Source organism: Myodes glareolus, chromosome 17 (genome assembly GCF_982192425.1).
Source record: "Myodes glareolus chromosome 17, mMyoGla1.1, whole genome shotgun sequence".
In the NCBI taxonomy this organism is placed as follows: Eukaryota; Metazoa; Chordata; class Mammalia; order Rodentia; family Cricetidae; genus Myodes; species Myodes glareolus.
The window spans coordinates 26,760,898-26,775,879 of record NC_142042.1 but is presented as its reverse complement, the minus strand read 5'-3'; the positions used below and the strand labels follow the sequence as shown (position 1 = coordinate 26,775,879).

The 14,982-nt window shown below is 42.8% G+C and overlaps 1 protein-coding gene and 1 long non-coding RNA gene across 8 annotated transcripts in view; one reads left to right on the top strand and one right to left on the bottom strand.

The window, feature by feature from the left end:
• Positions 1-73: 73 nt before the first annotated feature.
• Positions 74-2,117, top strand: LOC148119343 (uncharacterized). The gene is made up of 2 exons (XR_015735305.1): positions 74-267; positions 1,428-2,117. It is a non-coding gene; the product is annotated as an uncharacterized LOC148119343 (long non-coding RNA).
• An 8,230-nt stretch (positions 2,118-10,347) lies between these two features.
• The window catches only part of Sgms2 (sphingomyelin synthase 2), an 83,100-nt gene continuing 78,465 nt past the window's right edge, over positions 10,348-14,982 (bottom strand). For all 7 annotated transcript variants that reach the window (XM_048456734.3, XM_085677704.2, XM_085677703.2 and 4 more), the window contains exon 6: positions 10,348-14,681. In XM_048456734.3, coding sequence (XP_048312691.1) covers positions 14,478-14,681 — 204 coding nt within the window. In that variant the 3' untranslated portion in view covers positions 10,348-14,477. The remainder of the gene's footprint in view (positions 14,682-14,982) is intronic.

The following is a 14,982-nucleotide window of genomic DNA, read 5'->3' as shown; positions in this document are numbered from 1 at the left end:
GAGCTCTTCGAATTGGTTGAGCCGCGTGCCCCTCTCCACTTCGTCCAATCAGCTTCTCCAACGTTGAGTAGGGGCGGGGCCGTCCTCCCGGACAGCTGGTAGAGGGCGGTGGGTGGAGGGGTAACTTGCTTAGCCGTCCTGAACGTGTGTTGTTGTTTGTTTGTTTGTCACGTCAGTGTAGCACGCTAGCAGTTACAGGATCCTCCGGGGAGTGAGCGCTTTTTGTGGATTTCTGCGTGTGACTTGATTTTATCAAAACATTCACAGGTTGGGAAGCTTTATCCTTGGCATTAGACTAGACCTGAGACGCTAAGTTCATAATAAAAAAAAATGTGATTTACAGATATTCCAACACCACGGTCCTTCACTCTGCTCTGGTGACGGCCCTGAGTGCTTTGCCTTTCTGTTATTTACAGGCCTGATTGCTGTGGTTTCTCTTGGTTAGGTTGAGCCTAGAATTCAAGGTTGAATCAATTTTTATTTCTATGTTGATGCCGAGAACTCGCAGGGTAGACCAGTTGGCCTCGAATTCAGAGAGCCACCTGCCTCTGCCTCCAGAATTTGGGTATTAGAGGCTTACGATACCGATACCATGCCTGGCCCAGGTGGAGCCTGTTGTCAAGGTCTTCGTTTTGTGATGCTGGGGATTAAATCCTAGGCTTAGCTTTTGCTAGGGAAGTGCTCCATCTTTGATCCACATCTCTGGATCCTATGTAAGATCGATTCAATTTTGATCTCTCTCTCTCTCTCTCTCTCTCTCTCTCTCTCTCTCTCTCTCTCTCTCTCTCTCTCTCTCCCCACACATGCAATTTGAACACTACAGTGCTTTATAAAATGATCAAAGCATGGCAACTTCTTTTCATGTTTTTTCTTTTTCTACCAACAAGTGGGGTAAGCTGAAGTTCAAGCTTTCTCTTCTCATACTATTTTTGAGATAATTTGTAAATTATATAAATACTTTCTTCCTTCTCTCCTCCCCAAACTAAAAAAGTCCACCTCACATTTCTTGTATTTAATCATTGTCAGATTCCTTTTTTGTGACTTAAAAAAAAAAGGAGAGATTTCTTACTTAAGTTAGAGACGCTAAAATCTTAATAATTATTTTCTTTCCTTGTGACTGGGTCTCACTATGTGATGGGCTTGTCACTCACAATCAATCTAGCCTCAGATTTGGCAGTCTAACTATTTTTTGTCCTCGCAAATGCTGGAATTACAGGAGGGCAGCACTATCCCCAGAGGGCAGGTTAACTTTTCAACAGCTTGTTGGCAGATTTTGTCTTCAATATGTCATTTCCTTCTCTTGATGCCTTTCTCTCTAAATACACCCCGCTACTATCTTGCTTTATAGGAAGTTCAGTTTACAAACTGTTTCAAACCGCTTAGTCCTTTTTTTTTTTTTTTTTTTTTTTTTTTTTTTTTTTTGGCAGAGGAATCTACTGGACTGCTTTGATTTTGGAATAAAGGTGAAAGAGCACCCAGAGGGTGTCTCACACGCATGGAGACCTGTGCCCAAGAACCAGGTCGGAGAGCCACTGGATGCAAGAACAAGAGGCAAACTTTATTGTTCACAGGCCTGTGGGTGCTGCAGTCACATGGAGAACTGAGCACCCCGAGCTACGTCTTGGGGTATCTTTATATAGGCAGAAGCAATGTTACAGAAGCAAAAGCGCGGTTACAGGGGTCCCATTGGCCAGTTTGAATGAGGCGAGGGGTGAATTTGAGGGCAGGCCTCATGGTCCTTGGCCTGGATCAAAGAAACCAGATAACTGACCAGACCATATCTCAAGCACATATGGTCGTCTTTTGAAGTCTTTGTTTCCACTCAGGCCAGAATGTCTTGACCATAAATCCCCTGTCCTGCAGCCTGATAAGGCTGTCCTGGATATCTCGCCAGATGTCTGACCATAAATCCCCTGTCCTGCAGCCTGATAAGGCTGTCCTCGTTCTGACCTCAGGTATCCTGCTTTGCTCAGCATTCCGGGGGCCCTTCTCTGAACTGAGCTTCTTTGCAAAATGACATAACTGTGGCTAAAATGAGTTGGGGTCCTTCAAAGGTACTTGTTCCAATCCTTGCACAACTTTGTAACAAATAAAACTGGACTCTGTTGCTGTAGAAATTCTGCCTTGCACAGAGATCTAAGTCTTTCAAGAGGGTCCCTCCCTTCATTCCCCCTAGAACCATCGGAGGGCACACAGGCACCTAATTCTAGAGGGGGATTGAAACTTGACCCAATTTAACAACCAACAACCTCCTTCTTGTGTAAGATATAACTCCACTCGTGACATTTCTTGGATGATCTATTTCCATTAATAGTTGTGTATGGCGGAGAGAAAGTGTTATGTGCCGAGCTGTAACTGTATGCCCCGATTCATATGTTAAAGAACCAGTCCCCGATTCCTTAGAATATGACCCTGTCTAGGAGGGGTTGTATCAGAAGTAATTAAAATGAGGCTATGTGAACAGATCTAAAGTCAAGTGGATGGGCCCTAATCCAGCACGACTGGAGACCATGAAGGGAGTAGGGTACAGAAGGAAGGCCATGTGAGGACCCAGCCAGAAGGCAGCCTCAGCCTCGGAAGCCTGTAGCGCAAATTCTAATTGGTCTTCATAATAAACACTCAAGGGTCAGGTAATCGGGGGTGAAAGCTGAAGGATCAGAGAAGCAGAGCAGCAGTCATTAGAGTTCTTACCTCTACCAATGCTCAGACCAAAGGGGCGGTCCTGTCCTCAGACTGCACCGAGCTCCTGTCTCCTTCCACCTTATATTCGTCTCTCCCCCAATCATATCACTCCTGTCTCCACCTTCCTAGTGCTGGGATTAAAGGCATGGGATCCCAAGTGCTGGGATCACCTTTGTGTGAGCTCTGTTTTTTCTTAAAGCCTGGGGTGGTCTTGAACTAACGGATCCATCTGTCGCCTGAATCCCGAAACTAAAGGTGTGTGCCACTACTGCCTGGCCTCTAGTGGCTTAGCTCTGCACTCTGATCTTCAAACAAGCTTTACTTGTTAAAACACAAAATACAGAGGCCGACCTCGGAAATACTTTGACCTTGACTTCTGACCTCTAGAACCATGGGAAGTAAACTCATGCTGTCCAGCTGCTCTATCTATAGCCCTTGGGTGGCAATCTTACAAACCCATATAAAAAGCTATACTGTTTTTCCTAATACTGGGTACCATTTAAAACCTCAAGTATAATGCATCCAGCTTCATATGAATGTATTTCTTTCCCAATTAAATGCAGGGCATTCTTGCCAGGTAAAGGGACACTTTCAGCTTGCTGCGTGACAAAATTTTCCCTGAGAAGATGAAACACATATATCTTCTCACTCCAGATAGGAAACCCACCAGAGACCAAAGTCCAAGTTGGTCAATGAATAAGTTTTATTGGGGTTACTGAGCAATATGGGTGAGAGGATACTTACAGGAGCAGAAATGACTGCAGGATCACTGTATCACCAAGCACGGGTGACAGCTCACAAAAGCTGGGAACTGGAGCACGCTACACAGCTTGGGGACATCTCAACTGGCTGAAGAGTGCCCCTTGCAGGTGTCTCAGTTGGTCTAAATCACTTTCCAGCAGCACCTCTGGTTTCTACATCTTCCAGGCACCTGGTCTGCTGTAGGAGTCTTCTTTGCAGCTTGACTCTGCCGGCTCTTAGGGGGACTCTGAGCTTTTATTGCTCACTCTGGCAGGGAGGGGTCTAGTGAATCTGGTCAGTTTCAGGGACTTCCTGGAGTTTTGTTTGTTTGTTTGTTTTTGACTTGTTTACCTTCCTGTTTAAGGAGCTTTCTACAGGATAGGATGTTTTAATCTCAGAGGAAACTGTTACACAACACTGCGACATCTTCCACTCTAAACAAATCAATAAAGTTACAACCCAACCAGGAGAAGCATGGGAAGAGAACACAGAAGGGCCCTTTTGGGTAGGAAAGCAAGAAAGATAGTGACAACATTCGTGAAAATTATTGTTTTTATTGGGGCGCCAAATAGAATTTTAAAGCAGCTCCTTGCCTCCTGAAATCCTTCTGGTTTTACCTGGGTTTCGGTGGAAGCTGTTGGTAACTGTATATACAAAATATCTAAGTAAGCTTGTTATCAAGAGCAGTGTTAAATTACTCAACTTGTAAAACCACAGTTGTGCAGCTGGTTTGTAAGGTCTCAGAGAGGTATGTGCCACACATCACATTCTTTCTGTGTCAGTGAGCACAAACAGAGAAGATTCAGGGATTAAGAAGGCTTTATAAAATACCAATGGAAAGAGAAAGTAGCAACACTATTAATACTATTGAGTTGTACAATGCCACTGGACTTAACACCTGCTCCAGTTCACATTCTTACCGTTTGCTCTGACTGCACTCCTTAGAATACGGGCTATGTATGAATTACATACTTCTTTAGAGTCAGGGACTTCCTATGTAGCTCTGGCTGGCCTGGAGAGAGGTGTGCAATTCAGACTGGCCTTGTACTCCGAGAGATCCACCTGCCTCTGTTTCCCAAGCGTTGGAAACTAAAGGTGTGCCCCACCATGACCAGCTGCATACTTCTTTAGATGCCTAACATCCCATGCCACCATAGGCTGTACTCTGAAGATGAGATTATAATGTACCTACATCAGATAGAAGGATTAAATAAAGCAATCAACAAGATGTCGCTGCTCATTAAATTGTTGATGTCCTTATAATACCTTAAGCTCAATGTGCTGCCTGTTATTGACATTGGCAACTCTGCCAACGCTTCCCAAGGCTGGATGCTAAACCTAGCCAAGGTACTGTTTGCTGCATGTAGCCTTTATTGCTTTGTATGATGGCTAAATAGACCTGCCCGTCTTTACTGGGCACCACTTTTATCCGTCCCACACCCCTTGGTTGCACACATGATGGATCTTGACATGCTAGAGATGCCCCCTTGAAAGACCTAAATCTAAGAACAAAAGTAGAATTTCAAAAGTCAGAGAGTCCAGTTTTACTTGGACAGAGTCGTGCCAGGATTGGAACAAACATCTTGTTTGGTTCCAAAACCAAAACAGGTCAGATGTCTTACAACCAGGGCAGTAGGGACAGGAGAGACCATGTTCCCACAATGCAGTAAAAAAGAAAGAAATCATGGTGTGCCCCACACCATGGGTAAATTTGAACAAAAGTGCCGTTCTGAGTGAAGAAGCCCAATCAAAAATGGTATATTGTGCCAGTTGGTGGTGGTCCACCCCTTTAACCCCATCGATGGGGAGGCAATGGCAAGCCGATCTCTGTGCGTTCAGAGCAAGCCTGGTCTACAGACTGAGATCCAGGACAGCCAGGGCTACATAACACAGTGAAACCCTGTCTCGAAAAACCAGGAAAAATAAAGGTATATTTTATACTTTCACGTTCATGTCTGTGACCTTCCAGGACTGGTAGAACTAAGCCAGGTTAACAGGAACAAAATGAGCAATAGAAAGGCAGGAAAGGAAGAACTCCATTCTGGAGCCATTAGGGATGTCCTGGACCTTGTCAGGCAGGTTGGTTACTTCGCCTATGTGTTTTACTAAATGTGAACAGTAGCATTTCACTAGAGGAAAATTGTATCTCCGTAATGTAAGTAAAATAAATAAATAGATAGAGACCAGTGTCTGGAACAATGGCATGGCGAGGGAGTTAGAAGAATGCAGAGGGCTTAATGTCTAAAGGAGTGCCCAGATCATGGTACATGATGCATTATTATAAAAATAATGATCAGTGACTCAGTGTGTGAGTAAAGAAGGTAGAAAATAAGGTGATTAGAAGGTAAAAATCCTTTAAGATATACTCTTAGTCAACCCGCTTTATTGTTACTGATTCGTGGTGTTTGGTTTTTATTGCTGAAATCCCCGTTGTCTCTTCACACCGTTCTTCCTTCCTATCACATGGGAAATACAAACCCTCAGCCCAAACCTGACTGAGTGCTGTTCACTGGATAACATGAGCAAGTTGAACACAGACACTCCAGGATTCCTCCAGCTCTACGTGCCCCTTCCCAAGTGGACTTTGAGTGCTGAACCTGACCTATCAGAGCAACACACTTAATCAATAAACCCCAAGGAATGAAGTATGTTTACAAGGTAAAGCGGAAGTGTCTGCCCCAATAACACATGTTACTTCCTTGGTTCAAGTGACTGTACTTTACCTTGAGCCCAAGAATGAATCTCACTGTCAGTCAGGATTAAGGATATCGAAAGCGCTTTTAAAGGGTTTAAAAAAAATAGTTTTTATTGAAAAAACAGGACACTGTAAAGTGGGAAATACATCTCATCTTTTTACTCACTCCTCAGAGGTGATTTTCATTACATTATGTGTTTATTGCCATTAGAAACTGGTATATTTGTTGATACATGAATGAAACAGTTGCAGAGGGCAAGAGGTCCACCTGCTCAGAGATAGTACTAGAGAAACCAGGAACATTAAATTCACATACTGTCCAAAGGAAGCGATTTACATGCGTTTTCCATCCAGACGGCGGGAGTGGATGTTGTTTAAATAGCCCGATGATCTTTTATTATCTGTAGTGCCAGGCCTCGCCCAAATCATCCACGTTGAGGAGAGAGGACCCGTGGACTTTGCAAACCCTTCTTCCCCAGACCCCTACCATGAGCTTGGCTTCCCAGTCAAGAAAGCCCATTCTTTCAGAAGAGGCCACGGGTACTTTGCAAAAAGGATGCACTTTGCAAAGAAGTTTCGATGTAGTCTGGCCTAAAGCTTTGTTATAATTGTTGTCACAGGAAAATCTTCCCAAAGATACACTGTGCTCAAATATGTGTGATTGTTTGCACGTAATTGGCCCCATAAGGTCACACGGAGTGACACTATTAGAAGATGTGGCTTTGTTGGAGTAGGTGTGTCCCTGTAGGAGGAAGTGTGTCACTGTGGGGCTAGGTTTTGAGGTCTCATATATGCTTAAGTTACGCACACTGTGGCACAAATTTCCCTTCCTGTCGCCTGTGGATCAAGATGTCAACTCTCAGCTCCGATGACAGCACCATGTCTGCCACCATGTTTCCCAGCATGATGATAATGAACTAGACCTCTGAAATTATAACCCAGCCCCAACTCAGTATTTTCCTTTCTAAGAGTTGCTGTGGTCATAGTATCTCCTCAAAGCAACTGAAACCCCAACTAAGACAATATGTTAAAAATAAACCACTCAGGGTCTGACTCCAGAAGTTTGAACCACCCTCGCTTACTAAGTCACACTGAACAGTTTTTTTTTTTTTTTGCTTGTTTTCTTTTTTTTTCCTCTCTCATGATTCATTTCCCAGCTGGCCATGATACCTGCAGGGACCCCCCCAAAATTTGACATTTTTCATGTTGTTCTCTCATAAGTCATTTTAAACTAATATATGTGGTTAAGGGATGAGCCAACCTTTCCCTGTAAATGCCCCAAATAGAAGACATTCTAGGCTGCGGGGACAATACAGGCTGTTAAAATTTACGTAGCTCTGTAGTCATAAACCATAAATAGATGAGTGACCATGTGATTCCAGTAAAATATTACAGGAAGATGCAGAACTAACAGCTAGCCTTTGAGCTATTATTTACTGACTCCTGGGTGGGTGGGTGGGGATTCATATCCATTCTTACCAATGGTTAACAGAAATGTGAAATTTATCTGACCAACCATTTGCTTGCTGCTACTATTTACTGTAATGAATACAGACTTCCTAGACAATTGCTCTACCATTGGCCAAGCTATCGCCGTCTTCATTGTGGCTTGGATTTGCATTTTTTTTTGATGGTTGTTGATGCTAAATATCTTTTCATGTACTTTCGAGCCACTTTTAAAATTCTGTAGATAGCTATTTAAATTCTTCCTCCAGCTTTGAATTGGGTTATTTTTATTGGTGTTGATTTGGGGCATTTTCAATATTCTAAGTATTCATTTTTTTTATCAGATATGTTGTGCCCACGTCTTAGGACCCCCAAGCAAGACCACCACAGAATGGGTATCAGATGCAAACACACTGTTGTTTATTGGTTACAAATGAGCTAACTCAGACCTTAATCCAACATACCACCATAGCAGGTGGGAGAGAACAGCCCTGGGCTCTCAGGGTAATGGGTTTCTAAAGGGAAAACCCTGCAAGCGGGGTGGCACAAGCCCTGGCATGCTGGGATTGGGTAAAAGGATACAACTTTTGAATTCGTTGGTTGGGGTATAGAGGAATTTTTAAATCGATAAAGCAGCGGTACCTATAAGGATGTTCGAAGCAAGCAGATGTTGTTTGGTCACCCTGGTGGGGTCACTTTGACCAGGGCAGGCTCAGTTTCTTGTGAATATTTATGAATTTGCTGGGCTGCATTTATCCCCCCTAGTTAGGTCCTGTCTAAAATGGAGTTCTTTCTTAAAATGGAGTTTGTTCTGCCCTTTCAATGTTACACACACATTTTCTCCCATTATGTGTAGGTTGTCCTTGGATATATAAAAAAAATTTCAGTAAAAGTTCAGCTTTTTTATTGCTTGCTTTTTATTATACTTGAGAAGTCAGTAACCAATGTAGAGCCCTATGCCTCTTCTAAGAGTCTTATGATTTTAGCTCTTAAAGTCTTTAATATTTTTTGTAGTTAGGACTTTCTTGTCAGGCATTTTCTTGGGGACAGCCAGCTCCTAAATAATGACATGGAGACTTATAATTAATTATGAAAGTTTGACCTTTATCTTAGGCACTTACACATAGTCTGTTTCTATTAATCTACATTTTGCTTTTTACATGTGCTTTTTACCTCTCCTTCATTCTGCACATTCAACTCAATTCCCTCCATGTCTTGCTTAGGTCTCCTCATGCACCTAGATTCATCCCTAGTTCCTCTCTCTGCCCAGAAGTCCTACCTATTCTCTCTTGTCTTGCTATTGGTCATTCAGCTCTTTATTAAACCAATCAGGTGCCTTAGGCAGGAGAGGCAAACATAGACACATGTTCATGCAATGTAAACAAATATCCCCACAACAATTTTAGTTAATTTTTATGTTTGGCAGAAGAGGATAACTACATTAATTGGAATGTGGACATTCAGGTAGTTTTGTGTATTTCCAGTTGACTGTCAGAGGACAATAAAAAACTGATTGACAGTTTGTGTGTGTACTTGCTTGTGCTTTGGTGTGGGAAGTCTTCTGTCTATGTTTTTACTTTATTCATTAATGAATAAAGCTGTTTCAGCCAATGTCTTAGCAGAACAGAGCTAGGTGGGAAAACAAAACTGAATGCTGGGAGAAAGAAGGCGGAGTCAATGAGAAGCCTTGTAGCTGCTGGAGGAGACAAACGTGTCCTGGAATTTTACTGGTAAGCTACGGGCCTTGTGGTGATGCACAGATGAATAGAAATGGGTTAATTTAGGATATAAGAGTTAGTCAGAAATACTTAAGCTATTAGCCAAACAGTATTGCAAATATAATAGTTTCTGAGGGATTATTTCATGGTCTGGGCAGCCAGGAAGGAACAACTGGCCTCTGTCAAGAAATTGATACATCAATATGGTCAACTATATCCACATAAAAGAATGCTTAAAAAGGAATTCTAGACATAAAAAGAACAGAGTTAAGCATGACTTTTTGGTAGCAGCATTTTCTCAGGTGGGTTCTGTTTGCTAGAAGCAAGCTGAGGCACGATTCTTTTAAGAGAAGGCTTCCTGACTCAGCAGGAACAGCAAAAGCTGTGTGGCTCCTTTAAAAAGGCTGTCTGATAGCACACACCTTTAATTCCAGCACTAGGGAGGCAGAGGCAGGCGGATCTCTGTGAGTTTGAGGCCAGCCTGGTCTATAAGAGCTCCAAAGCTACAGAGAAACCCACATTGGAGAAGGAATCTTCTGAATGGAAAGGAATGCTGTTATGTGTTCCAAGAGGCTTCTGATATCACTGGGATTTATTAGACAAATACAGATTTGGGCATCTGTAAGTCAGAAACCAAGTACACACATCCTCTCTTCTGAGCACAAACAAACATTAGTTTTCACAACCCACAGGCATTTAAAACAGAAACAGAAACTGAAGTCATATTCCTACATCCCTCCCAGAATGTTTTCACAGGCATAGAAAGTATATTTCCAAACTGAAAGATTTCTCTTAAAATAAACTGACAAGAAAACAAAACTTGAACTTCAACCCCATGTGATAAATCACTGATTCCGATAGTGTGAAGCCTGGTGACTTGGGTTTAATCCCAGAAAGAAGGACAGAACTGACTCCCCAGAATTGTCCTCTGACTTTCTCTCTCTCTCTCTCTCTCTCTCTCTCTCTCTCTCTCTCACACACACACACACACACACACACGCTCACACAATAGTAATTTTTTAAAATGTAGAAGACAGTAGTGGATAGAAGAGACTGAAGCTCATATTTGATTAAAATGTAAGCATTTAATAAAATGATTACAACAGCACACAGTAGATAATCATAATGAAAAATATAGGTCAGGAAAATAATGAATTCTAGACTTAAAATTTTACTTTACAACAAGGCACTTAACACATCAAAACAGTATAGTAGGTTTCCGAAAGAATGCAACTGGCTGCTGCTCAAACCTTGTAAAGGTATTTCCTGTCTGAATATACTGTAAGTTATTAACCACACACTTCGCAGCATTAATCATTGCATAGGAGGTAAATTAAACAACGAATTCCAACTTGGCAACTAGATTAGCTTATAGCTTCTCCTCTTTCTTTTAAAGGATAGTTTAAAGTAATTCTACAGTGACCTGCCCTTATCATTCATGATTCACTAGGAACACAGTACAGTGATATTAACAAGTAAGAAACCAGCGCTTATGAGGCGTCTGTCTGTATAAAAACTTATCTTTGGGTACCTCTGACATGATTTTCAGTATAGGGATAGCGAAGTCAAGAGCTCTTCTTCATAAAATACATTTTGTCAAATCAGTCAAAGGGGCTAAATTATTGCAACACAATGACATTAAAAACAATAACACCAGAAATATTTACACATACATATAGAAAAGGTTCCAATGCAATGCATATAACTTACACTTGATTAACACATGTAAACTCATTTACTAGAAGATTCCATCTCACGCTTCCTTACACTAAAGGGGTGAGTGTGTTAAGACCAGCTTAAATTTTCAATCAGTTCTATAGTACAAAACCAAAACAATAACAAAAAGTTTAAAATATTTATGGAGCAAGATACGAACTTTAAATTAAAAATGAAATGATGAATCCTAGCTCAGAAGGAAAAAGACAGTGGGCTCTGGGTTCGGAAGTAAACAAAGTCTGGTACTTATGGACTAGATGTTAATGATTGTGATAGAAGAGGTGAACATGACCTGCAAATTTTCTTTGATCAGATTCTGAGCACTTTCCCTTTGGGAAGGATTTAGAATATTTAAAATAACTTCTTTTCCATGAGAATTTCAGATTTTTTTTTTTGGCAAAAAAAAAAAATTGAGCAACAACATCAACAATAAAAAGCCAAAACACAGACTTTGGAGAAACTTTGAAAATCTATTTTTAAAGTAGCATTTGCATTCCAGACATGACACATCGCCACAAGGAGGCACTGCTAACACAGCCAAGAATCCACGGCTACAAAGGACAATCACAATGAGCTCAGGAGGAACGGGGAAGGAGGCTTCCTTGTTTTGGATCTAGTGGATCTAGCTCAACAACCGAAGTTTGGAAGAACTCCATTGCCACTGGGATGCTTCAGAAGAAAACATGTAGCATATTTTTTATATTATAGGCATTTTCCAGAAGTGCTGTGTTACAGGAAAGCCAGAAGCATGGGCTCACGAACACACAGGTAATGGGTAAGACCTGCATCTTTATTGGCAAAGAAAAGGTGTTGTAATCACTTACTGCTTTGGTTGGGTAGGCGTGGGAGCACACACTTGCAATCCCAGCACTCTGGAGGCTGAGGCAGGAGGATTGAAAATTGTAAGTCAATCTGGGCTACACGGTGAGATGAGAGCATCTCAAAAATAAAATCACTGTATCAAAGGCAACATCATAATTGTCTATATTTTATATCCCCAACGGCATGTCGAGCCAAGTCTCCAATTTGCTTTCCTACACTGAAATGAGTTTGGTCATCATCTGCATCTTGAAATGTGGACATCTCCCTCTCTTATTTTCAAGACCCATGCTTCCACATCAGCATCGACTAGAGAGCCACAGCAAACACACAGAGAACTTGGGAACAGCAGTGTCCACACCAGACTCACGGGTATTCTCAGAATCCTTTGGAAAGTGATGGTATTGTTTTTTGACAGGCTGGATAACGTGACTGAAATGCAAGGTTTTCTGTTCCCAACAATCAACATGCGGTGTAATAATGCTTAAGCATTTCCTTAACTGAAGAATCCCGGGGAAGCCTAGCCACAGCTGGATAAGGCCCTCAGGTGTTGGGTTTCAATGAAAGCCTCACAGACCCAAACTGGGGCTGCAGCGCTGATTGCTTCTCTTGTAATAAGACACAGAAGTTAAATTCATGTTTCCGAGCAGAACACTTTGTTCTAACCCAAGATCAGAGTTGAGGAAATGAACACGTGAGAACTGCATAGAACTGTGTTGAACACAAGGTAAACTAGGTATGTATTTACTACTGGCTTATTCCATAAAAATACAAAACCTTTGCATTCCCAACTCTGCCGAAGGTGTTTAGGGCTCGCACTCTGGTGGAGACAGCCAGATGGAGAACCTTACTCTCTCGCTTTTGAATCCAGCGCCCTTCCCTTTACCTACCATACCACAGAAAATAGAGACACTCTGGACACACACAGAAATTAGCACCAGAGGACATGGCCCTTCTGAACAGATCTGTATTGTGCTTTTGTGCCAAGCAATTTAAAGTTTAACTTTGAACAATCAAGGCCGACCTGCTTCCAAGGATTGATCTGAGAATATTCTCTATTCCATTTCATCGCTGCCAACACAGCCCCTCCTCCCACCCTGCTCTGCTTGCCCCTCTCTGCTCCCATCCTGACAGCCATGTAACCAGAGAGCGTTTCTAAGCTTAATGAGAAGGTTCACAAACTAATCTTCCAGTAGTTAAGAAATCAAGGTAAGGATCATACATACTAGCACTGAGTAACACATTAAATCAGATATTCTTAAATCAATCAGATTTTGTAAAAGCAGTTCATGTTTGACACAGTTGTCCCTGCTCCTTTTTTTCCTTCTCTCTCTCTCTCTTTCTTTCTTTCTTTTTTTTTTTATGGTGGTGGTAGGGCTTTTTTGAGACAGAGTTTCTCTGGGTCTCCTTGGCTGTCCTGGAACTTGATTTTTAGACCAAGCTGGACTTGAACTCACAGAGATTTGCCTGGCCCTGCCTTACGAGTGCTGGGACTAAAGGCGTGCGCCCTATGCTTGGCTCTCTGTTCCTATGCACATGTAGTTATCTCAAGTGTGGATGCAAACAGCATGTTTAGGGGCAGCACCATGTGGCATGCTCACAGGGTGAAAGCCAACTTGCTCAGTGGTGGTGATGCCCTTAGGAGCACTTAGGGAGTAGGGTTCCTGCTAAAAGGCAAGGAACCAGTAAACCTTTGGAATCCATCTTGCATTTCCTGGAAAGCGCAATGCTAACTGAGAGGCAACTGTCTTAGGGGGATGTGCGCAAACATTTCTCTAGGTTCCGATTAGAAACACATCACAGCAGGGCCCACGCTAGAAGGGGAGCACGAGCGTGTTCCCTGGTGAGTGTGAGCATCACTGCACATGTGCGTTTGCAGCCCGTGCTGGTGCGGTTAACAGTCCTGGGCTCCAGACAGGCTGCCTCGAATGTGTATAGCAGGAAAAGCCCTCCACTTCCTGTGGAACCTGTCACCGAGACTTGAAAGTCAGAAATTCACACACAGGAAACATCCATGGGTGGGTGGGCCACTCTCGTTTCCTTGGAACACCCCTTCTTAAAAATACAATTACCAGGTAAAGGTTAAAACAAAAGAGGAAAAGTCATACATAGCACACTGAGGGTGGGAGGGGGCAGCAAAGCAAACCCCAGATGGCACCCTAACCTTCCCATGACTGGACAGAAACAAGTGCACTTGACCTTGACCCACCTTGACCCACCTGTGGCTTGCCCTCAGTGAGCTGCTTGGAAACCTGCTCCTCCCCTCACTGCCTGCATTCACACAGTGGCTGTGTAATCCAGACACTTTATTTCACAACATTAGCAAACTCTTCTGACCTTGAAGGGGAAAAAAACATCTGGAAAGAATCTGGAAGTGGAGAAAGAACGAGAGGCACAGCGGGTTAATGCCACCTCTTTAGGATCCCAGTTGGGAGGCTTTGTCACCCACGAGTGAAGAGCAGCAGGAAAATATATGTTTCTTGGGATGAATTTTAAAAAAAAAAAAGCCAAAAGGTAATACTTCATTCGTTGCTCCGATCTTTTGCACAAAATTTGGTCCACTCTATTTACCAGTCAGGTCTCTGAAAATAAATACGAAGCTGCGTCTTTGGTTACAGCACGGATTGTTTTGGTGGAAAAGCTGCTGCCGGGGCGGCAGCTCACGTAGACTTCTCGTTATCCTCCCCGATCTTCTGGACCCGTGAATACTTTTTGCACGAGGACTTGAAGCAGCCAGGGGGCCAGGACAGTGGCCAGGAGAAGCAGCAAGGAATTGAGCCTTGGACGTTTTTCTCGAAGAAATAGAAGATGGGGAACCACCAAGCCCGAGACAAGAAATTTGTCTGGGAAGAGACTTTCAAGTTCTGTGAAGGTTGGGAAAAATAAAATGAGGAATTGTTTATGACTTGCAGTCTAGACTTCTCAATGAAATGACATTTATTTATTGCCTTATTTACGTTGTAGCTTAGCAGGTGAACAGCAGTGGCATCCCATGGCAGTAACTGCTGTCCTCCTGCCTTTCCCCCAGCTCTCCTTTGACCTTGGTCCCCCTGTCCTACCCTCTGTGAGCCACGAGACCTCTGTCTGCAGTTCTCGTAGAAGGAGGCTCAGGGATAGGTGTGGAGGGCATGCAAGAGAAGTATTTTCAGGATAGGCTGTGGTCAG